This window comes from Pseudonaja textilis, unplaced genomic scaffold (assembly GCF_049901715.1).
Source record: "Pseudonaja textilis isolate UNSWEBS1 unplaced genomic scaffold, rPseTex1.2 PTEXSCF25, whole genome shotgun sequence".
NCBI classification, from domain to species: domain Eukaryota; kingdom Metazoa; phylum Chordata; class Lepidosauria; order Squamata; family Elapidae; genus Pseudonaja; species Pseudonaja textilis.
Genome location: NW_028262874.1, coordinates 653,069 through 675,365, shown reverse-complemented (window position 1 = coordinate 675,365; position 22,297 = coordinate 653,069). Strand labels below are relative to the sequence as shown.

At 46.2% G+C, this 22,297-nt stretch overlaps 2 protein-coding genes across 3 annotated transcripts in view; one reads left to right on the top strand and one right to left on the bottom strand.

Annotated features, from left to right (window-relative positions):
- The window catches only part of LOC148123680 (vomeronasal type-2 receptor 26-like), a 172,298-nt gene that overhangs the window by 40,945 nt on the left and 109,056 nt on the right, over positions 1-22,297 (top strand). The window lies entirely within an intron of this gene.
- LOC148123683 (vomeronasal type-2 receptor 26-like) overlaps positions 3,939-22,297 on the bottom strand; it is a 46,056-nt gene continuing 27,697 nt past the window's right edge. Inside the window, exons 3-10 of the mRNA XM_087919089.1 lie at positions 22,060-22,267; positions 21,679-21,923; positions 20,959-21,244; positions 19,199-19,993; positions 16,410-16,550; positions 11,238-11,324; positions 5,730-5,856; positions 3,939-4,883 (exon numbers count right to left, since the gene is read on the bottom strand). Of these exons, the coding sequence (XP_087775215.1) occupies positions 3,979-4,883; positions 5,730-5,856; positions 11,238-11,324; positions 16,410-16,550; positions 19,199-19,993; positions 20,959-21,244; positions 21,679-21,893 (2,556 nt within the window). The 5' untranslated portion in view covers positions 21,894-21,923; positions 22,060-22,267 and the 3' untranslated portion in view covers positions 3,939-3,978. The remainder of the gene's footprint in view (positions 4,884-5,729; positions 5,857-11,237; positions 11,325-16,409; positions 16,551-19,198; positions 19,994-20,958; positions 21,245-21,678; positions 21,924-22,059; positions 22,268-22,297) is intronic.

Genomic DNA, 22,297 nt, shown 5'->3' with positions numbered 1-22,297 from the left:
CTTTCTTTCTTTCTTTCTTTCTTTCTTTCTTTCTTTCTTTCTTTCTTTCTTTCTTTCTTTCTTTCTTTCTCCTGGCTCTGCCATTGCTGTGTTAAGAGCCAGGGTTGGGTGGTAGAAGAGAGGAGGAGGAATCCTATCTTTAGGAGAGGGAAGACTGTACATGCTCAGGGGACACAGGTTGGGGATCAAAGCCGTGGAGTCTTCTGGACAATCCTTATGAGATTGGAATTCTTGGTGAGTCTCCAGCTCCTTTTGCTGGACTTGGCCCTTTATTAACCAATCAGGACAGAGCTGGAAGGGACCCTGGAGGTCTTCTAGTCCAACCCCCTGCTCAAGCAGGAGACCCTATACTGGGGGTGGGATTCTACCAGTTCAGACCAGTTCTATAGAACTGGTTGTTATGATTCTGCACAGTTCGGAGAGCTGGCAAATCGTGCCCCTATCTGTCCCCACCCTTCTCCACCCTTCCCTCCCAGTCAGTCTTTATTGCGCCTGCCCGACATCACTGACTGCATCCTTCCCCACCCAGTCACTCCTGAAGGAATCTTCAGGTTCTTTTTCCCTTCCCGATGATCAGCTGTGCCGGGATCCCCCTTGCTGTCTTACTGCTTTGCCCAGGATGCTTCCCTGAGGCCCAGGAGGCAAAAGGGGGTGTGGGATACATATGTATGCTGTGCGCCCCGCCCTGTGCTCCATTTTGTGCCTTCTTGGGCCCCAGGGAAGACTTCTGGGAGCAAAAATGCCCCCCAGAAGGCTTCCCTGAGGTCCAGGAGGCCCCAAAACAAGGGGCGGTGCTGCAAAAAAGAAGAAGCCACACCCACAGAACTGGTTGTTAAAACAATTGAATCCCACCCCTGCCCTATACCATGTCAGACAAGTGGCTGTCCAATCTCCGTTCATGGACTTACACCCTCTTCTTCTTCTTCTTCAAGTTGCCTGCTGAATGCAACTGTGGGGGTCCCTGGGGTGCCAAAAGGGGCTGGCCTAGCAAACATTGATGATGAAGACATTTTGGGCCACAAATGAGGAGGTGGGTGGAAGAAAGCCCAAAAGCTTTCACTTTTCTTTCTGTTTGTTTGTTTTCATCCTTTCCTCTAGAAGAGGCCCTCCAATATTCTCCAGTCATCTCTCTCCTCCCCAGCTCTGGTTAATAAGACCCAAATCATTGTTATTGTTGGCCTTTTGAGATTTCTGGTGATGTTTTCAGAAGAAGAAGGAAGAGGCAATGAGTTTGTCCAGAAACTCCTGGACCCAGCTGAGATATTCCGATATCTCCTGTCTCCTCACCCCTCCTAGATGCATGGACACCCGCAAGAGAACCACCCACAGCCAAAGAGAAGACACTGAAGCCAAGCAGGTGAGCCGTTATCAGGCCCGGCCCAGCTTGGACCTTCAGGAAAGAAAGACTCGTCTCCATTTGCAGTCGAGTTGCATCTAGTAAAAGGTATGCTTTCACTAAAGTCAAGTGGTCACAGCAAAAGCAAAGCTAGATCTGAGGATTCCTGCATAAACTCGGTAATCTTCCCTTGTTTCTCCCTGGTCATCTACAATCATGTCCCCTGAAGGCCAATCATGCAGATAAGAGAGAAAAGTATTTATTTAAAAATATTTTAAGGAGGAAGCAGGGGAATCCCATCTCTTTGCTCACTCATGCCAGACCAACGCAACACTCTTGCATCATATCAAGCAAACATCTGCATCCAGTGGCTACACCATTACGTCTCCTTGCTGAATGGGTGTTGCCCACCATGAAACTGGGATGAAAAGGGCAGAGTTAAGCAAATGAACTTGGATTGTTCTGGGTATAAACAAGTGATGGATTTTTTCCAAGAAGTTCTAGCTTTGTGGTCTTTGGAGCCATCCAAGGAATAAGGTGGAAAGACAACAGGAAGCTGATAGAAAAAAGCAAAAGGGCCTAAAATGTCAAAATGACCACGTGTGAGATTTACTATGTGTTCAACTTCCTGCACATTCCAAAAAGATAAAATATGAGTGGACCGATGATAAGATAGATGTCCATGCTTGAAACATAGAAAAACAAGGCTTTGTGTATATCTGGATGTCTTTCGGGTGTTGTGATGGTCAGATAGGGCTCACAGTTTAGGAGCTCACTTTCAAAGGTTCCCCTAAAAATTGTGTGTTGTCAATGTACATAGCAAACACACCCTCACAATATGTCCCCTTCCCAAAAATGGGTCCCCACCATGGTGCACTCAAAATAGAAGGGGATCAGGATACGTTTTAGGATGGGAGACTTCTCCTGTGGCCCCTGGACCTAAACCCAAGACAATGTTTCAGAGATTCCTTAGCTCAGGTGTTGTACAAAGAAAAACAAAAGAAGGTGCATCTTGTAAAATGGCGTTTCCAGAACCTTCCATCTCCGCCTTCATTCCTCAAATGAAACAATGGCATTGTTTATGGAGCCTACCCATCTTCTGGGAAACGCACAGCCTAATTTTTTGCATGAATTGCTGGTCAATTTGAGTGACATTCCTGACAATAATTTATTTAGAGCTTGTTGGTTGTTTCGCCAAGATTCGGGAGTCTAATCCTCCCTCAGGCAGGAAAACTTCCTGGGGGACTTTGAGCGGATCACCAGGAGACTTTTGAATTCCAGTCCCACCTTAACTCTTATTGAATTTGGGCTGGGAAATTTGGAAACATTTTCTCAGATTAATGTGAGATGCTAAAATTGGAGATTCCTAGAGTGTGAGATGGCCGAGTGTCCAATGTTGTGGGTAGTGATGGAGGAAAGTGAAATTGTGGGATAATCGCTGTGGTGGGAATCAAATTTTTTTACTACTGGTTCTGTGGGCATGGGTTTGTGGGTGGGGCTTGGTGGGCATGGCAGTGGAAAATTACTTCAAAAGCCCATTCCTTCCTCTCCCGACTAACCTGCTTTCCAGCTCTGTTCTCCTGTGCAGGGCAACCAATCCAGCTGATCAGCTGGGACTCAGTGGGAGGCAGAGAAGAGATGGGGGCGAGGCCAGTCAGAGGTGGTATTTGCCAGTTCTCCAAACCACTCAAAATTTCCACTACCAGTTCTCCACAACTGGTCAAAACCTACTGAATTCCACCTCTGGATAAACGCCTCTTCCCTGTGGCACAAAGCCAGAAGTCTCTGCCTTCTTCTACTGCTTGTGCAAGAACCAGAGGGATTTGTGTGAATCTTAGACTGACCTTCTTCTGATCCAACAGAGCTTTTCTTATCTCCTTAAAATGGAATTTGCAAAGGGATCCTATTCGCAGTTAGGAGCCATTATGAGACATAAAAATTGATTCCCAATTGATCAGTAATCTCTGTGGTTGGAGAGCAGAGCAGCTTCCATGGGTGCCTCTTCCTAGAAACCTAGAAGTCCCCTCCCCACTTATTCAGCCCCTTCTTGGACCTGGATGAACATTATGCAGCATTGGAGGTTTGTGACCTGGTCAATGATGCAGCTGCCTTGAGACAGGATCCCTGCAACCTCCTCCTGGGAAGAGTCCCAAGGTCCCCTTTCTCTGGACATCTTCTCCAGCCCTTCACAGATGAGACAGGCTTGGAGGAGGAGCAGAGAAATGCTTTAGGTACAAATTGTAGAGTGGAAAATTAAAGAGCCTGAAAATGGCTATTTTATTTCTCTGGTTGATGAAAGAAAGAAAAAATATACAGTGGAAATTTCTTTACAAACTTCATTTTTTTATTTACTTTTTTTTTGCTGTGAAGTACATACAATCCCAAACTGAAATCCCAGACAGCTGTTCTGCTGAATTCTTTCTGCAAAGGAGGTTTTTATCAGGAAATCAAGAAAGACTCATATAAGAGGGATGAAGATTTCCCTCCACTGCTGGGAGCCAGTCAAGCATGGCATTTCACATCATTCTGGCATTTTTAGGGAGAGGATCAGGCAACCAGGCTGATGTTTGGTTCCCACAGATTCCTCCTGACCTCTAAAAGAAACATTAACAATTCTTCCACTATCGTAATGATGTTATATCTCATGTTTTTACATTTGTTCTGGCTGTGAGATGCTCCTTTGTGTTCAGCTCTGGCCTCAGAAGGATAATGTAGCACTTGGGGATGAAGATGCAGACCAGCAGACCAGCACTGGAGGCCAAGATGGAGAAGACCTGCACAGCCACCATGTGTTTCCCTTTGGTGCTCAGGTAGGTGGGCACAAAAGTCACCCAGACACTGCAGAAGACCAGCATGCTGAAGGTGATCAGCTTGGCTTCGTTGAAGGCCCCAGGCAGATTCCTGGCCAGGAAAGCCACCGTGAAGCAAATGGCAGCCAGGAAGCCCATGCAGCTGAGGGTGACGTAGAACATGACAACGGCACCTTCGTTGCATTGCAGGATGATCTCTCCAGGCTGGGAGTGGAGGTCAGAGTCAGGGAAGGGGGGAGAAACTCCCAGCCAGATGGAGCAGATGATAACTTGGACACCAGAGGAAGACAGGATGATGGAGTTGGCCAAACTCTTCCCCAACCATTTCTTTGCTCGGTTTCCTGGTTTTGTGGCCAGGAATGCCAGCACCACCATGATGGTTTTGGCCAAGAGAGAAGAAACGGCAACTGAGAAGATGATGCTGAAGACCATTTGTCGGAGAAGGCAGGTGGCTTTCCTAGGTTGACCAATGAAGAGAGAAGGAGACAAGAAGCAAAGCAGGAGGGAGACCAGGAGGATATAGGAGAGGTCCCGGTTGTTGGCTTTGACAAGAGGAGTTTCTCGGTATTTAATGAAGATGATTAAAACAAGGCCTGTGAACAAGAATAGGGCAAAAGAAACCAGGATGATGCCCAGAAGTTCTTCATAAGACAGGAAGGTTATCACTTTGGGGATACATTGGACTCTTTTTTTATTTGGAAATTTATCATCTGAACATTTGGTGCATTTTTCTGTATCTGAGAAAAAAACAAGAACCCCATATTTGTATTTCAAGATATATTGTGCATTCTTTGGGAACAAGTGATTATCAGGAGCATTTTCCGGGATGGATTTCTTAATATCTCCAGAGACAAAAAATAAGTGTATCACTTTTTAAGAAAATATAGCTACAGTTTTTGATAGGCTATGAAATTGAGAGAAGCTTTGGACTTGAAAGATTTCCTTTGTAATGTGCACAATATTGATAGTTCCTATCAATTACTAAATAGTTATAGTTACTCCATTACTAAAGGAAAATAATGAATCAATTGATCTAATCAATTAATTCTTGTCATACTTGCCTCAGAGTTGGCTGGCAGTTCAAGTGACTGTTGCAAATAATTTGGAATGGCCATTGGAGGAGTGGTGATACGGGTGCAGATACATAGAGGCATAACTATCCATGCCACCACATTGTGTATCTCATACATCAGCAACACCTTTTCAGTGTCTTCAAAGGGAACCCATGTAGACTGCATTGCAATCCTCCTTTCAGGAAGTGGACCTAAAGCAATTCCCCGTGTTTCAAGGAACTCAGGTGTTCCTAGAGAAGTAAATGTGGAAGGAAGGACACATCCAAGGTAAAAAGAAGAAATATTTTCTCTGGCAGTAGTAAAGCTTGTCCAATCTGCCACAGCCACCTCTCTATCCAGCCCTTCCTTCACAGTCTTTTTGCTCTTCTGTTTAGATAAGAAATGAGGCATTTTGGAAATAAACCAGAAACCAATTAAGCTTAAAAGTTTGTTTTAATTCACACTTTCATGACAATGCTCTGGATGGATCCAGTTCCACCAGGCCTCCCATTTTCCTCTGGTGTCACCCACCTTTCTGAATGGAGAAGGTCCCCTCTGGACAAGGAATACAGTCGTAGCAGCAAACTGGCTCTCCTTCTCGAGCCCTCTTGACAAATCCAGGACGACAACTTTCCACACATTCAGATTGAGGAAAGGACTGAGCAGAAAAAAAACAGGATTGCCAAAGGAAATGTGTTAGGACTCTCCATCCATGGAAAATGGAGGTAAAAATGGATATTAGACAAGATATTAGATATTAGCCTCTGGTCTTCACTTAAATAAATACAAAATCTCTCACTATTTCCAAATGGTTGGAGATATAACTTCTGGAAGATTCTTTCTTTAGTTCCTCTCTTTTGCTTTTGGCATCTCACATTGCCAAAAAAAAGGGACTTTTATTAAATAAAAAAGTCTGGAGAGATGGAGCCAGTGGTGGGATTGTAATGGTTCTGTCCAGTTCTATAGAACCGGTTGTTATGATTCTGCAGAGTTCGGAGAACTGGCAAATCGCACCACTAGCTGGCCCCGCCCCTCTCCACCTGCCCCTCCCCTCCGTGCCCAGTCAGTTCTTTTTTTTTTGTAAATTTTATTTGAGTTTTCACAAAGAGAAAAAAAATACAAATAAAACATCTTTTTTGAAAGTAGCATAATCCCGGGTTACATTCTTCATACAGACACAAATTCAGGTTCATGCTCATTTTTATATTCTATTCCATATCTTATTACTATTTTATATTTTCTGCATGGCTTCTCCCCTCTTTTAATTTTCTCAATTTTATTGTAATTATCTCATCTCAATTCAAATCATTGTATTTATATTTTTTGTCTGTCCTGTTTCAATTATCTATTATCTTTTCTCATTAAACAAAATTTCTCCTGTATTTACTGATTGGAGTATGACGCCTTTATATCTTTTCCCTAAAGTTGTGACATTCAATATAATACATCACTTCCATTCGGATTCTGCTTGGTACATTCTTAAAATACACACTGTATTCTTTAAAAAAGAAAAAATTATAAATGTATATAATTAAAACAACACATTCCATTCCAATTCAATTCTATCATTACTATTAATATTCATTAAAATCTTAACTTCTTTTACATTACTTTTCAATTAAATATCATACTTCTGTGGGAACATTTATTAGCTTTCCATAATTAATTCCCCTCCCCTTCACTTATATTTTATAAAACATTAACTAATTAAAATGTTCCCGTTCCTTCCTAATTCAATTTTCTCATTTATTTCATTTCAATTTTTAATATCCAGAAATCTTTATTATCCCTTTGGCATTTTGTTTTATTTTCATCTTAATTGCCTATTGATGTCAAAGTGAATTTTTCCAATTTCTTATTTAAGTCTCTTAGTTGTCAGTATAGGAAAGGAGAGAGAAGAAGAAAAAAAAAGCCAAACCTTTCCCTTTTCACTTTCCTTCGCTGCTTCTGACTCTTCTTTGGGAGTGATGTTGTTTTTTGTAAGTTTAAATTCCAGGGTACCTTGGTTGTTGCTTTTACAATTTAACTCGATCAGCCAAAACTTTCACTTCTTATCTTCCTCCTGCACATTCTTTTCCGGTCGAGTTCTTCTTTGTGGTGGCCATTTCTGACCACCGCTGCAACCGCCTTCAGGAAAGGGAGTAATGGCCAGCTGGGGAGGAGAGATGCGGCTCTCCTGAACCCTGCTGGCGGTCTCCCCTCTCTTCACCACCTCTACGGGGTGGCTTAGCCCCAAAACCAGCCGGCTCAGGGCACTCCAGCGGCGAGCCCAGACAGAAACCGCGCACGATTGCGGATTTCTGCCTATCGCCGAAGGCCTTCAAACCGGAAATCCAAGGCCCAGTCAGTTCTTATCGTGCATGCGTGGCATCGCCTGCAGCCTGCTTTTGCCCACTTGCCAGGCCAGCCATTGCTGCATGCCTTTCACTGTGGCCCTACCTGATCTCCTTGGGTGAGTGAGGCTCTGCAAGTTCTGGGGCCCAGATGCCTACCTGCCACTGCCAGTCACCTTTACCCCCCACCCCACTTGCCTTTTGCTGCTGCCACCCACCACCCACACCCCCCAGCAGATAAGGCCCAGCAGGTGCGGTGAATCCAGGCGGGGGGCAAGATGCAGACAGGTGGGGACCTGAGCTACATTTCACTGTACTGGAAGACATGTAGAGAGGCTCGAGTTCTCCTACTGCTGGGAGAGCAAGAGAGTCTTTCCTGGCACAGCTCCAGGCAGCAGAAAGAAACAGGATTCAAGTGGGCTACTTCTCTGCCGCCCAGAGCCACCGTTTCCCTATTGGAGAGGAAGTTGCAAACTTTTCACTGTGCCAGGAAAGACTCTCTTGCTTTCCCAGCAGCAGGAGAACATGAGCCTCTCCACATGGGATTAGTTGAGATTCATACAGCTGCTGGACCCTGCCAGCAGTGAGGCAGAGGTGGGGGGGAAGCAGACCAGAGAGCATGGTCCATTTGCCTACCATCCCTTCCCTCTCCCACCCACAGCCCCTTTGTTGGACCCAGAATAATCACCCCTGGTTGACCCTGCTATGCCCACCCAGTTGCACCCATGTAGGCAACAGGCATTGTCATTTCAAAGTTGAGGGAGAATTTGGGAAGGAGGTGGAGGGTCCTGCAGTGGCTGGTACAGGAGCTTCATTGAGAAGCAGGGAAGTGGCCTTCTAGTGGTCCAGCCTGGTGTTCAGGCTGGAGGTGGGCCATGGGAAGTCAGACCATCGAGGGGAAGGGGGATTGCCAGGTGGAGCTGCCCTCTCCTAGCAGAAATGAGACCATTGGGGTAGTCCTAGGAATTGGGTGAGTCGAGCCACAGCTCCTTGCCTTCTTAGCTCAGGGAATGGCCGCTTTCTGCAGGAGGGGGACTGCAGAGGGGGCAGGTCTACCTGAGTGACTCCTCTGGTGTCTTTGCTGGATTATTTGGACATATACAAACGAGTGCAGTTAAAGGCACTGCTGTTGCATGTGAGCTCAGGCTTCAATCCGTGGCTCCGTAAAGCCAACACCAAAGAAGTGGGCAATCAGGTGAACCTGTGATGCAATTCTCACTCGGATCTCAGCTGCTCCAGGCTGTCTGACCTCAAAGCCCTTTAGGAGCTGCCATTCCCAGGTTTCTACTCACCTGTGCTTGGTTGCCCCCTCTTCACCTTGATGAAGCGGATGGCCCAGCCCCTCACCCTCCCCTCTCTCACCTGGCCTAAGAAGGTGAGGGTGACAGTGGGGGATAGCGAAGCGGATGGGTCCCTATCTTCCTGACTTTCTCTCCCACTCTGTGTGTGTCGATGTGTGTCTCCCTAAAAGCTGTGGCATGGCCATGCCAGCAAGCTCTCCTTGGTGCTCGTTACTCCTTTCATTTCTTCTTTTTGGAATCCAGACTGGCTGAACCACAGTGGAAGCATCCCTTTGGGCTACCCTTCTCCTCCTCCTCCTCTTCCTCCTCTCACAACCGGAGGTTGTGGCGGGGCTGGGAGGATGCATGAGTACGGGGAGATGCACCTCAAACAAATGCCAAAGCACAGCAAAACCTGGTATGGGGCGGGTGGCTGCTCACTTAAGGAGCGAGCATCTCCCCACACAACTGCACCCTCCTGATCCATCCACAGCTGCCGGGTGCGAGAGGAGGAGGAAGAGGAAGAGGAGGAGGGTTGCCCAAATGGACGCTTCCACCGCGGTCTGGCAATCATTGTTCAGCCAGTCTGGATTCAAAAAAGAAGAAATGAAAGAAGTAGCCAAGAGCACCAAGGAGAGCTTGCTGACTTGAGGGAGACACACACACATTCACAAATACACACACACAGAGAGAGAGTGGAGGAGAGAGAGGGGAAGATAGATACCCAGCCACTTCACTATCCCCCACCGTCACCCTTACCTTCTCTCACTGCTCCATTTTGTGAACCATCTATGGTTTAGTAGCTCCTTCAAACTGGTGAGAAACCCAGAAGGGCTGGAGAATGTGTCACTAAGAGCTTCAGGTTTGTTTGCTCCTTGTGCCCAAAATAGCAAAGAAAAAGGGGGAATTCTGTTGACGAGGGCCTGAATTCAGATGAATTTGAATCATGATTGTGTGGAGGTCTTTTTGGTCCCATTGGGAGAGGAGCTTCGTCCTGCTTGGGGAATAGTGTCCCCTGAAAGGGCCGGTTCATAGTTGGGGAGGTTCTTAAAGAGACCCGACCTGGTCAGACTTATCCATGCCTCTCTTTTACACACACACACACACACACACACACACAGAGTGGAGGGGGGAAGTTAGAGAAAGAGAGAGAGGGAGAAAGAGAGAAAAAGAGAGGGAAAGAGTGAAATAGAGGGAATGAGAGAAGAGGAAGAGAGAGAGAAGAAGAGGGAAAGAGAAAAGAGAAAGGAAGCAAAAGGAAGAAAAGGCATAGACAAAGAAAGGGAGAGATGGAAGGAAGGGACAAAGAAAGAAAAAGAAAGGAAGAGACGGAGGGAGGAGAAAGTGAATGAGATATATGAATGGATAGATAAATACATGGAAGGAGGGAGAGAGAGAAAAAGAGAGGAAGGAAGGACACAAACCCTGGCTTCAGAAGACTCTTTGAAGCAATGCAACAATCTAGGGCTGGCCTGAGAAAAGATTTCAGCATTAAGTGATAACCAGCCGGTTCCTTCTCATGACCCCATTAACACGCATTTCTCCCCTCTTCTTACACCCATAATTTTAAGGTGTGATATCAGAACAATCTTGATAATTTCAGGTGAACTCAAAGCCTTGGAGCTGCTTCCTAGGAGCAGACGGCCCATTGCTCCATCCCAGGGAGGGTGAAAGGGAGGCATGGAGAGCTCTGGCCAGGTCTGGCCTCCTTAAGAGCCTCCCAGATTATGGAGCTGCCCCTTCAGGGGACACTTTTCCCCAAGCAGGACGAGAGGAAGCTTTTTTCCCCCAATGGGGCCAAAAGGACCTCCATCCACTCACGATTCAATCCCATCCGATACAGTCCAAGCCTGGTGTTATGTCTTTAGGACTGGTTGGAGTTCCCAACCAGGTCTGCTGTTTGAGCGGGAGTATCAGCAGCTCCCATTGGTTGGCTCCGTTTGACAGTCGGCTATAAAAGCCGGCTGTCGAGCAGAGCCAGCCCGTGTTTGCTTGCAGTCTGCCTCGTTAGCTGGCAGACGCGACAACCCTTTATTCCCTGAATAAAGACTGTTAGTTGTACGCTCTGGTCTAAGCCTCGTCTATTCCTTCGCTCCACAACACCTGGATTCAGGCCCCAGCCAGCAGAATTGCCGCCTTTGTTGCTACTCTGGGCACAAGGAGCAACAACCAGAAGCTACTAGGGACACATTCCCCAACACTTGTGGGTTTCTCACCTGTTTGATGGAGACCCTTAATTGTACATGGTCCACAAAATGGAACAATATTGAAGCCTCCCAAGCAGCCTAAGGGAAAAAATCCGGTTTCTACTGCTCAGATTCAGTTCTCGGTGAAGGTCAACCATCTTTGGGAAATAGCATCAGCCCTCTTGAAATGGGACCAAAGGCTTTGGAATACAGAGGAAAAACATCAAAACTTTCTCCTACCTTGTTGAGCAACTTTAGCTGTGAAAGAACATCTTGCCTGATAAAAAGTCTGTTTCTTTTAAAATACGCCAGAGTTTCTGTTATGTCCTGAGAACTCCAGGAGTTCTCACTCAGGTCCACTCACTTTGAGTGGGCGTTCTTCCCCCTTTCCTCATTGGTTGGTTCTCCCCAGCAGCCAGCTATAAAAGCAGGCTGCGGGGTCCAACCAGTCGCTGATTGCTGCGAGCCAGTTCCAGGCTTGGCAAGCACGGTCAGCCCTTTATTATTTAATAAAGTATTGTTGCACTCATGCTCTGGTTCAGCCTCTCATTGCTCAAACTTAACACTGGCGACGAGGATGGGATGGCTACCAGTAGCACCATGCAACCGCTGAGTCACTAGCCGCCGATCCGCAACCCAGAGAGAGCGATCGGCCAACAAAAAGAGCAAACAAAAAGAGCAAACGCTGATCCGCAGCCAGAGAGAGCGGTCAGAATCGAAAGTTAGAAGCGTCTGTAGCCGCTTGTTAGCCCAGCTACAGGGAAAGTGAAGCGCTGCGAGCCGCAGCCGCTCTGTATCAGGCGCGAAATTCAAATGGTTGTCATTTGAATTTCAAACCATAAAAGGTACAGCACAGCACTGTAGCCAGTCACTGACGCCCACTCAGGCGCGAACCCAAACGCCATCAACGGCTAACAGTCTAACGTGGTTAACCCAGAGAGAAAGAGAGGATTTAAAACAGCCTCTCCCGAGCTGAAATCACTTGCCCACCACGGGCTCTAAAACATTGTCTGCTGCCCCAGAGAGATTTTTTCCTCAGGTTATTCAACCGGTTCCAGCACCATGAGTTCCAATCCAGTCTTCCCGGCATTTAAACCAGATGAGGAGAAGTGGGAATCGTATAAGAACCGCTTCAATCATTATATCGATGCAGTTGGCCTGGCGGATGGGGGAGCATTGGAAAAATCGTATTTCCTAATCTACTGCGGGGCCACCGTCTACGATACGGCCGCAGCGCCGTGGCCCCTCGTGAGTTGAAAAACGTTCCGTGGTCAGAGTTACTTGAAATTCTCACTAACCACTATTCCCCCAGGCCCTCACAGATTGCCAGAAGATTCACCTTCCGTATGAGGAAGCAATTGAGCAAGGAGACCATAAATCAATATATGGCCGCTCTCAGAACAGCAGCACTGCATTGTGGGTTTGGAACCTACCTGGAGGACATGCTCCTCGATCAATTAGTCTGCGGGTCAAGGACCTCCACCTGCAAAGGCGACTTCTCGCAAAGAAAGACCTCAACCTCGCACAAGCAGTCGAGGAAGCCTTGGCAGCCGAGTTGGCAACAACATCAGCCACCGAAATCCAGGGCCCTAGCGCCAAGCTGACATCACTCCCAGTCCACTCCGAGGAGGTGGTAGCAGAGGAACCCATAAGTGATGAAAACGAAGTCCACCGCCTATCCAATGACAGACGGCCGCAGGTAGGAGCCAGACAAGAAAACAGCGGTCCTCCCAAGCACATCACCCTGTGCCTAGCCTGTGGGGGATCTCATCAGAGGGCCACCTGCAAGTTTAAAGGAGCCACCTGCAATAACTGCCATAAAAGGGGACACATCGCGAGAGTCTGCCAAGCCCCCAAAGCACAGCACAAAGGCACCCTCCCTCGCACTCGGGACCACAGAGGCAAGTACTGAACTGTCGTACGCACCACCTTGCCAAACACACGTGCCACACTGTTAGTAAAATTTCTCTCTCCGTTTCCCTAGAAGGTAAACCGTGCCGCATGGAGGTTGACACAGGGTCAGCGCTCTCAATTATCTCGTGGAACACCCTTAAGAGGCTCCAACCAAGCCTATCCACTAGCCGGCTCCAGAGATGCCAGTTTGGCCTGAAGGACTACCAGGGGAAGACCATTCCTGTAATCGGCAGAGGCAAGTTCCTTGTCAGTTTTAAAGCTTTTAAAAGTCACCTACCTCTAGTGGTAGTTAACGGCAATCTACCCACCTTATTGGGGCTCGATTGGTTTCCCCATCTCGGCCTAGGGCTAACAGGAGTCCATGCTGTCTCAACCTCAGACACTGACTCCTTATTCGCTGATTACTCAGACGTATTCAGCGAAGAGCTGGGGTGTTATAAGGGTACCCCCATCTCATTCTCGGTTGACCCCCAAGCAGTCCCAATCAGACTAAAACCGCGTAGGGTCCCATTCGCTATTCGGCCAAAACTAGATGCAGAATTGGATAAACTATTAAAACAAGGGGTCATTGAGCCAACAGATTTCGCCAAGTGGGAGACGCCCATTGTCACACCCCTCAAAAAAGACGGTAGCCTGAGAATTTGCTCGGACTACAAGACGACAATCAATAAATTTCTGCAAGTTAGCGCTTATCCTGTGCCCGTCATCCAACACTTATTACACACATTCGAACCAGGCACCATTTTTGCTAAATTGGACATGTCTCAAGCATATCAGCAGTTCCCTGTAGATAACCAAACAGCGGAACTCCAGACAATTGTCACTCACAGGGGTGCCTTCCGATGCAAGCGTCTCCAATTTGGCGTAAGTGTGGCCCCGGGTATTTTTCAATCCCTCATGGAGCGGATTTTGCAGGGCCTCCTGGTGTAGTACCCTACTTGACGACATCTTAGTCTCGGCCAGGGACAGACCCCAACTCTTCCAAAGAGTTCGAGCTGTGTTAGAGAGGTTCAGACAGCATGGCCTCAAGTTGAAAAAAGAAAAATGTACCATTGCCACTAGACAGGTGGACTTTCTGGGTTATAAAATTGACGCCTCTGGCATTCATCCCCTGGAGTCCAAGGTTAAGGCAATCCACGAGGCACCCACTCCAACCTCCAAAACAGAACTGCAGGCGTTCTTGGGGCTATTGAACTTTTACGCATCCTTTTTGCCCCATAAAGCATCAGTAGCTGAACCCCTACACAGATTACTGGATAAAAAGTCACCATGGCACTGGGGGGACAAGGAAGACCATGCCTTTAACGCCGTCAAATCACTAATCACGTCAGAGGCGGTACTTATTCAATTCGACCCTAGCCTCCCTTTAGTACTGGCAGCTGACGCCTCCCCTTTTGGAATCGGGGCGGTACTAAGTCACAGGCTTCCCAATGGCGCCGAAGCTCCCATCGCCTTTTTCTCAAGGACGCTCTCTACCACGGAGCGCAATTATAGCCAGATTGATAAGGAAGCCCTAGCAGCTGTTGCAGCCGTGAAAAAATTTCACGAATTCCTTTTTGGCCATTTTTTCGAGCTGGTCACTGACCACAAACCCCTCCTGGGTCTCCTAGCCGGGGACAAGCAGACCCCTCAAGTCCTCTCCCCTAGGATGACAAGGTGGACTCTCTTCCTAGCAGTCTACTCCTACAGACTGGTACACCGCCCGGGCAAAACACTGTCCCACGCTGACGCCCTCAGTCGCTGCCCCTTGCCGGCCCCGTCTGAAGACCCCGCTCCTGTCCACGCTATTTTTGAAATTACCCAGTTGGACCTACCCATCACGGCCATGGACATTGCTGCTAAAACCAACACAGACCGAACACTCGCCCAGGTGCTCGACTGGGTGAGGAGGGGGTGGCCGGGTGGCAATGTTGATAACAAATTCACACCATTTAAGACTCGCATGCAGGAATTGCCAAGTCTGCAGGGCTGTCTACTATGGGGCACTCGAGTGGTCATCCCGGCCTCACTGCGTACCCGAATTCTGGAAGCATTGCACGAGGGACATCCTGGCATCGTGAGAATGAAAGCGTTAGCACGCAGCTACGTGTGGTGGCCGGGTCTAGACGAGGACATTGTCAATTGGGTAAGTTCCTGCAACATTTGCCAGGAATCCCGTCCTGCTCCCCCCATTGCCACCCCTGCTAGATGGGAAAATGCCACCGCTCCTTGGTCTAGAATCCACATCGACCTAGCGGGCCCTCTGCATGGGAAGATGTTCCTGGTGGTCGTGGACGCTTATTCCAAGTGGATTGACGTAGCACAGCTATCCATGACCACCACACTAGCAATCACCAACGTATTGACACGCCTGTTCGTTACGCACGGGCTACCCGACTCCATCGTCTCCGATAATGGCCCACAGTTCGCATCGACTGAGTTCAGCCGCTTCGCTGCCAACCTGGGTATCCGCCACATTTTCACAGCCCCATTTCACCCTGCCAGTAACGGGCTGGCTGAAAGGGCTGTCAGGACCACTAAAGAAGCCCTGGCAAGGTTCAACAAAGATGACTGGCACCACAAACTCGCGCGGTTCCTGATGAGCCAGCACTCAACTCCTTGTTCAGTCACCAATAAGTCCCCAGCTGAGCTCCTGATGGGCAGGCGCCTGTGGACTGTATTGGACAGACTACACCCACAATACTGCCCTGACTCTCCCCTCGCTTCCTCATTGGGGGTCAGACATTTTATCTTACAGGAGCCAGTTTTCGCGAGGAACTTCGCTGGAGACCCCCTGTGGATCCCGGGCGAGATCATAGCCATCACCGGGCCGCGGTCATATCGGGTCAGACTGGAGGATGGCCGCGTCTGGAGAAGGCACATAGACCAACTGCGCAGATGCCTCAGCACCATCGCCAGCAGGGACCCAGAGACCCTAGACGAGGGGAGGCTTCATCCTCAGCCTCACATCCACATCACGCCCGGCGATCAGTTCACACCTACAACCGGTTCCGAAAGCCCGAGCACAGACAGCAGCGCCCAGACAGTTGACCAGCCCGATCCAGCCTTCGAGAGCACATCCCCAGTGAGCAACCCTACGAGCTCAGGGCAGGCCCAACCCGAGGGGCACACTGGTGACACTTTGCCGCCTCTGCCTGCCCAGGCAGACCCCGAACGGACAGACAATGTTCCAGAACTACGCCGTTCCGGGCACCAACATAAACCTCCTGCCTACCTCAAAGACTATGCATGTTCACAGCTGGGGGGTAGGGGTGTTATGTCCTGAGAACTCCAGGAGTTCTCACTCAGGTCCACTCACTTTGAGTGGGCGTTCTTCCCCCTTTCCTCATTGGTTGGTTCTCCCCAGCAGCCAGCTATAAAAGCAGGCTGCGGGGTCCAACCAGTCGCTGATTGCTGCGAGCCAGTTCCAGGCTTGGCAAGCACGGTCAGCCCTTTATTATTTAATAAAGTATTGTTGCACTCATGCTCTGGTTCAGCCTCTCATTGCTCAAACTTAACAGTTTCTCTCCTGGGATCATCCCTGGGAAGAACCAAGTAGCCCAAAATGCCCAGATCTGCTGCTACCTCTCCATTTGGGTCCATGTAGAGTTGAAGGTCTGAAATATTGACAAACTCATTCTTCTCCAGGAAAGGATGGAACTAGAATGGGAACGTGAAGCAATTTTTAAAGCAGAAAACTTTGTTTATTATCCCAGATGCTTTTTCAAATTTGAATCTTTCTTCTGTAGTTGCCTAATTTACAGACATGCTTGATTAGGAAAATAGGTGTTTCCACTATCTTACAAGTGAATGAAAAAAGTTCACAAAAATCATCATATCCCGACAATATAGATTTTAACAAAATATAGTTGAGCAACAGAAAAAAGGAGATTTATGAACTCCCTGAAAGCAACAGGTTGCTTATCAGAAACATGGATTTGTCAAGAAGAAAATTGTCAGAGTAATCCTCTCCCAGGAAGCCCAGACAGGAAACCTGAGCTAGGCCCACTTCGCTGTAATGCTGGATTTGGGGAGTAAGAAAGTACAAATCTCCCACCGACCCTTTTTCTATGCAGCTGTAGGTCCTCCTCTTATCTGCTTCTTCCCCAGGCAGAATCTCTCCTCCACCCCCCAAAAGTCATTCCCTCCTATCACGGCCCTTTCTAAATGGGTTGTGGGAAAGTGGGGGGGATATAACTTATGTGCTCTATGCAGGTCATCCTCACATATTATTTCATTTCCCAAATACATTATGGAAATACTGCTGATATAACTTGATCTCAGGAAAGAGCAACAAACAATTTTGTGATGTGATCAGAAACCCAGTTAAATGAGGGGTGGATGGTATGATAATTAAGTGGATAAAAACTGATTTAAAAATGGTACTCAAATAATCTTTAGGTTTTTTTAATCTTTGTCATGAAAGTGGGAAGATACAACATTTTGTCGTTAAGTCATCAATTTTTCTATGCTGTCATTAATATAATAGGGTTGATAAATTGCTATTATACAAGATTTATAACAATTCTCAGGCAAATATACTTTTATGTTATTTAAACATTACCAACTTTCCAGAAAAATATTTATGATTTCCTCCTAGAAACAACTGTATGACTAAAAAGCAGTAGAAAACTATCTGGGTTTTAGGATTTGATAAATTATAGTATCTCATATAAGAACATTAATGATGCACTGGATGAAGGATTGTGCCAAGGTTGATAAGTATATAAGGGAGCCAGTTTGCTCTACTGATTAAGCCTCCAAAGTAGAAAGCAAGAGGCTGTGAGTACAAGACCCGCCTTGGTCATGAAGCAGAGTGGGGGATTTGGGGCCAGTCTCTCAGCCCAACTCAACTCACAGGGTTGTTGTTGTGAGGAAAATGAACCCACAACTACTCATAGGTACTCAGCCCCGGTGGCTTCTGCAGGGAAGGGTTTTTAAGGATGGGGGATGAGTTAGTGCACTTAGTGAACTCAAACGAAGTCTCAAAGATCTGGAAATCCAACAAGATGGGGCTGCTCTTCCCAAGAAAGTTTATTTGAGCAGACTTTAGAGCAACAAGATATTTATATCGAATAAACCTGCCAAAAGTCCAAAGGGAATTAACCTCCAAGAGCTGCAACAGAGTTCCCAGAGCTGTTTCAGGGGGGCAATACAAAGAAAGAGCACCTGAGCTGAGACTGGGGCCCTGTGGACAAGGGGCCACTCGAACTGCAGCTCATGACCTGCTAAGCTGCATCTCCTATCAGGACTCAGGGATTCACTTTGTGATGCCTCTCCTAATAAAATATCCGGGAAATTCAGAACTCTTTTATGTGCAACTGCAGTTCTCACATCAATAGGAGGAAGTTTCTCTGAATGGGGCCAAATTCTATTCTGATGTAAAATGGATAGGTTGAAGGAGGAAGCTGTGTTGGAGACATTTGCCATCTTTAATTATTTGTACATGAATATATGTTTATGAAAACAATCTCAAAATCGTGCTTGACTGCAACCTGAAACTGAGTCTTGAGAGAAGACAAGGAGGAGATTATGAGAGCAGCTTCTCCAACTTACAACATCTCTCAGTTGGACAAGGGAGGATTCAACACTCTTCCAATGTCTGAAAGAGGTGTTGGGAGTTAAAACCCTCCCCTCTCCTAGGAAAATAAAATATTTTAGGATATACTGAAAAGGCAGAATATATTTCCCCTAAAAAGAAAAGTAGAAACTCACAGAGCCTGAAACTCAGCCCCCCTCCCCACTTGCTAATGAACCATTACTCTGGCCTAGCCCACTCTATTTTACATAACAAAGATCTACTCCAGGTAAAGCTATATAGGAATTGCCCAAAGCCATTACATCACCATCCAGCGAGGCTCAACCAAGCCTGGGATTCAGAACAGCCTACAGAGTTGCCCCTGCATGGCCCCATGGGAGCCTGACAACCAATCAGAATACAAGCTCCAATTCAAATCCCAACAGAGGGCATCAAACAATTGCACTCTCAGCAACTCAACCCTTCTTTCCTCAACCAAGGCATGTGCTCCTGTCCACCATTAAACCATCTTCCAAGCAGTCACCATGTATCCAGCGTCTTTCTTCCCCACTTGGAACTGAACCCAGAAGGAGATTTCTTCCAACAGAGGCTAGATAGAAACTTCAGATCTGCTCCCTGTTATTCTGGAGCGTCAGACGGGAGCAATTAGATGGTGCAAATCTCTTGACCTTTTGCAGCACAAGAAGGTTGAGATGTTCCTCTCCTTCTCCTTTGGGTTCCTTCTCCAAATGATCTCAGATGAATGGATCCCTATCGGGAGCCCCCATACCTGCCACGGCTGCAGCCTTGGAGCCCCCAACCTTTTTTCTCCTTCCTTCCTTCCCATCCTCAATCTGGAGGAATAAGCGGCATTCATTGCCTGGGCCAAAGTCTGAATGATACTGTAGCGATGAGGCTCATTTATGATCCATTTCCTGTTCCTTTTCTCCTGGGTCTCCAGTGGGGCTTTCTGGGTGCATCTTCTGCGACCTTTGACAGAAAAGACGTGCTTGGAAAGGGAACAGTGGAAATAATGATCTTGAAACTGATCTTCCACAAAGAAATGGGGTTCAAAGGCAGCATCCCTTGGCCTTTTTTTATTCAGATAACCAAAATTCGAAATACTATGGATGTATTTGAGAAATATGTGCTTCTTTATTGTATACACTGCAAAATTTGTGAGGATCCAGACTTTCCCTTCAATGGGTCCTGGCAAATGCATAAATGTTTCATGAAAAGGAGAAATTCTGTTCCATATGGTAATATATTCTATGAAGTGGACAAAGACATTGACTTGTCTCCACTTAGAGAGGGCCTCCCTGAGGGATGCTGTATGTCCAGTTGTTCTGAATCGTTGTGATATAACCACACAAATTCCATTCCTGACAAGCATCGGAGGGAAACTCCTCATGAAATTATCTCCATTCTCTGTGTCTGAAGCAAAGAGGCCAATCAGGGTCCATCTGAAATGGAGGAGCAGCTGGATGATTGCTGGGTAGTGGAATCCTTCTTTGGGGAGCATCTGTTGGAAAAAGGGGAATCTCCTTTTATCACTCAGCGCCTCTGAAGGAATTAGAGCAGTGATCTGAAAAAGTAATGAAGAATGCTGAGTTATAATGTGGTCCAGATCAACTCCAAAATATTACTTATTGACAAACCCAATTTTGTTTTGATGAATATATAAGAATAGTTTGTTCCTTAGTCACGGTTTAAAATATTTAAGACAGAATATTAACAAGATTGTATATAAAAATGGAATGCAAAATCGTATTAAACAAGAAAAAAAACACTAAAAAGTGCAAGGTAAATTTCTGTGTCACCCATACAATTTCAACAATTAGATTCAAATTAGCAGATGTTAGATAAAATCTAAGATATAGGGCTGTATTATATGCTATTTTTGAGTACTAAAACTTCTTTCTCAGCTTCTATATCCCAAATTCTTTATGAAGCAATTTTTCAGCTTCTTCTCTAGATGTACAAGAGACTAAGAGACCACAACTGCTAACAGAAATTGACAATTGTACAATCCAATAAGTGTTTAATTGAAATTTTGTCTGTTTTGGGACTATATGTCTGTTTCATCACTTTAATTTTAACCCAATAATTATATACCCTGAATTTATACAAAGCAGAAATTGTGTAAATTAACAATTATCTATGAGGGCAGGAGCTGAACTCCTTTTATCCATCCCAAAGATACTCTTCTTGGTCTGAATATCTTTTATACATAGACAGGACTATTGCCAACTTGATTCCAATTGGATAAGGCAGATATTATTGATATGTAAAAATGAATATGCTAATGGAGAATTTCAAAACCTGGATAGTTTTTCAATAGTAGAATATTCAGTAGAATATCCTCTATAGGGACCTTATGGCTCTTCAGGCCTTTAATGGTGAATTTGAAGATGAACATAATAGGCTAAGACATAGTTGTTAGTTCCCAAATATTCTGAAAAACAGCTCTTGAATTCTATGAAGATATTAGATCTGTTGTTCATCCCCACCACCCCACTCACCTTACCAGATAGAGAAAAACACACAAACCTGTGGGACTTTGTAGGTGCCTACAAACATTGACATCTGGATGGAGATGTCCATGGAAGCTTCATCAATCAGAGCCAGGAGGTTCTCCTTCCTCCCACAGCCGTAGTTGGGGACATTGGCTTCTCCAGTGGAAAGAATGTCCAGCAAGGCATCTGAAGTGCGGAAGGTGCTTCCATAGTTGTTATGGATGTAGTAACCAAGTGTATTGTGCAGGAGCTGGGAATTCTTGCTGACCATTTGAATACCAAAAATTGACAATAGGGTATTTGTTAGAGCAGAACTCTCCCTATTGTAAAAACAATATTCATGTTATTATATTCAATAGCAACAACAAATTTTTTTTAAAATATTTAATCCTTCACAAACCTACTAAGCCTTAGGCCAGCATTGATCCAAATCGAATGATCAATTATGCAAATGAGAGAGGCAACTACAATTGGTTCAGTCACTACTTAAACAAAGGTCATTATTCAAGTGATGAACTCAGGAATGAACTGAGAAAGGAAAATCATCTGGATTTCATTCACGTTTTTTAAGAACTCCATCTTTGGATTTTACTCTCTTCCACAAAATAAAGCAAAAGAGGAAAGCCGTGGAAATAAAAATCATTCAGGAAATTAAACAGGTCCTGAGGTACAAAAATAAGTGAAATAAGAAGAAAAGGAGAGTGTTAGAATTGCACATGGAGGGAGTGCAATTCCATCACCCTGCATGACTTACCAAGGAGAAGGTATAGGAGGGCTGTTGAAGGGCAACATTATAGGTGACACATATGTTTCAGTTGTGACCACACCAATGAGATGGTCTCCTGGCCTGTAAAAGCTCCATGGATTGTAGCCATCCTGGTGCCCCAAACTCAATAGGCATTTCCTTCTCAGCTTCACACAGACTGATGGGGACACCAGCAGCAGCAGAAGCAGAAGCAGGTCCATCATTCATGGCATTAATCAATCCACTTCCTGTTTCTAACACAAACAAGCGGAACAGTTGGAAAAATAAAAAGACTCTGAGAAGTGCCAGTGGCTTTCATGATCTAAACAGAGAATCACTCAGTTTCATCTGCAAAGGAGAGAAAGGTACAATCAAGAGCAGAGCCTGTACCTGTCCCAGAACTTGGTCCCAGAGAGCTTCACCCAAGGAATTTATCCTTTTCTGATACAAGAACCTTTGCATGTGGCTTCAGTCTAATGCCTGTATCAAAGTCAAAAACTGGAGATATAGCATCACAGGTCTCAAAGGCCCAGATGGTCATAATTACAGCGAGAAGCAATTTCTCCCCTTGGGATCCTGAACTTTTTCTGGGCTCCATCTGCAGAGGAGAGGCTGGAATAAAACATGT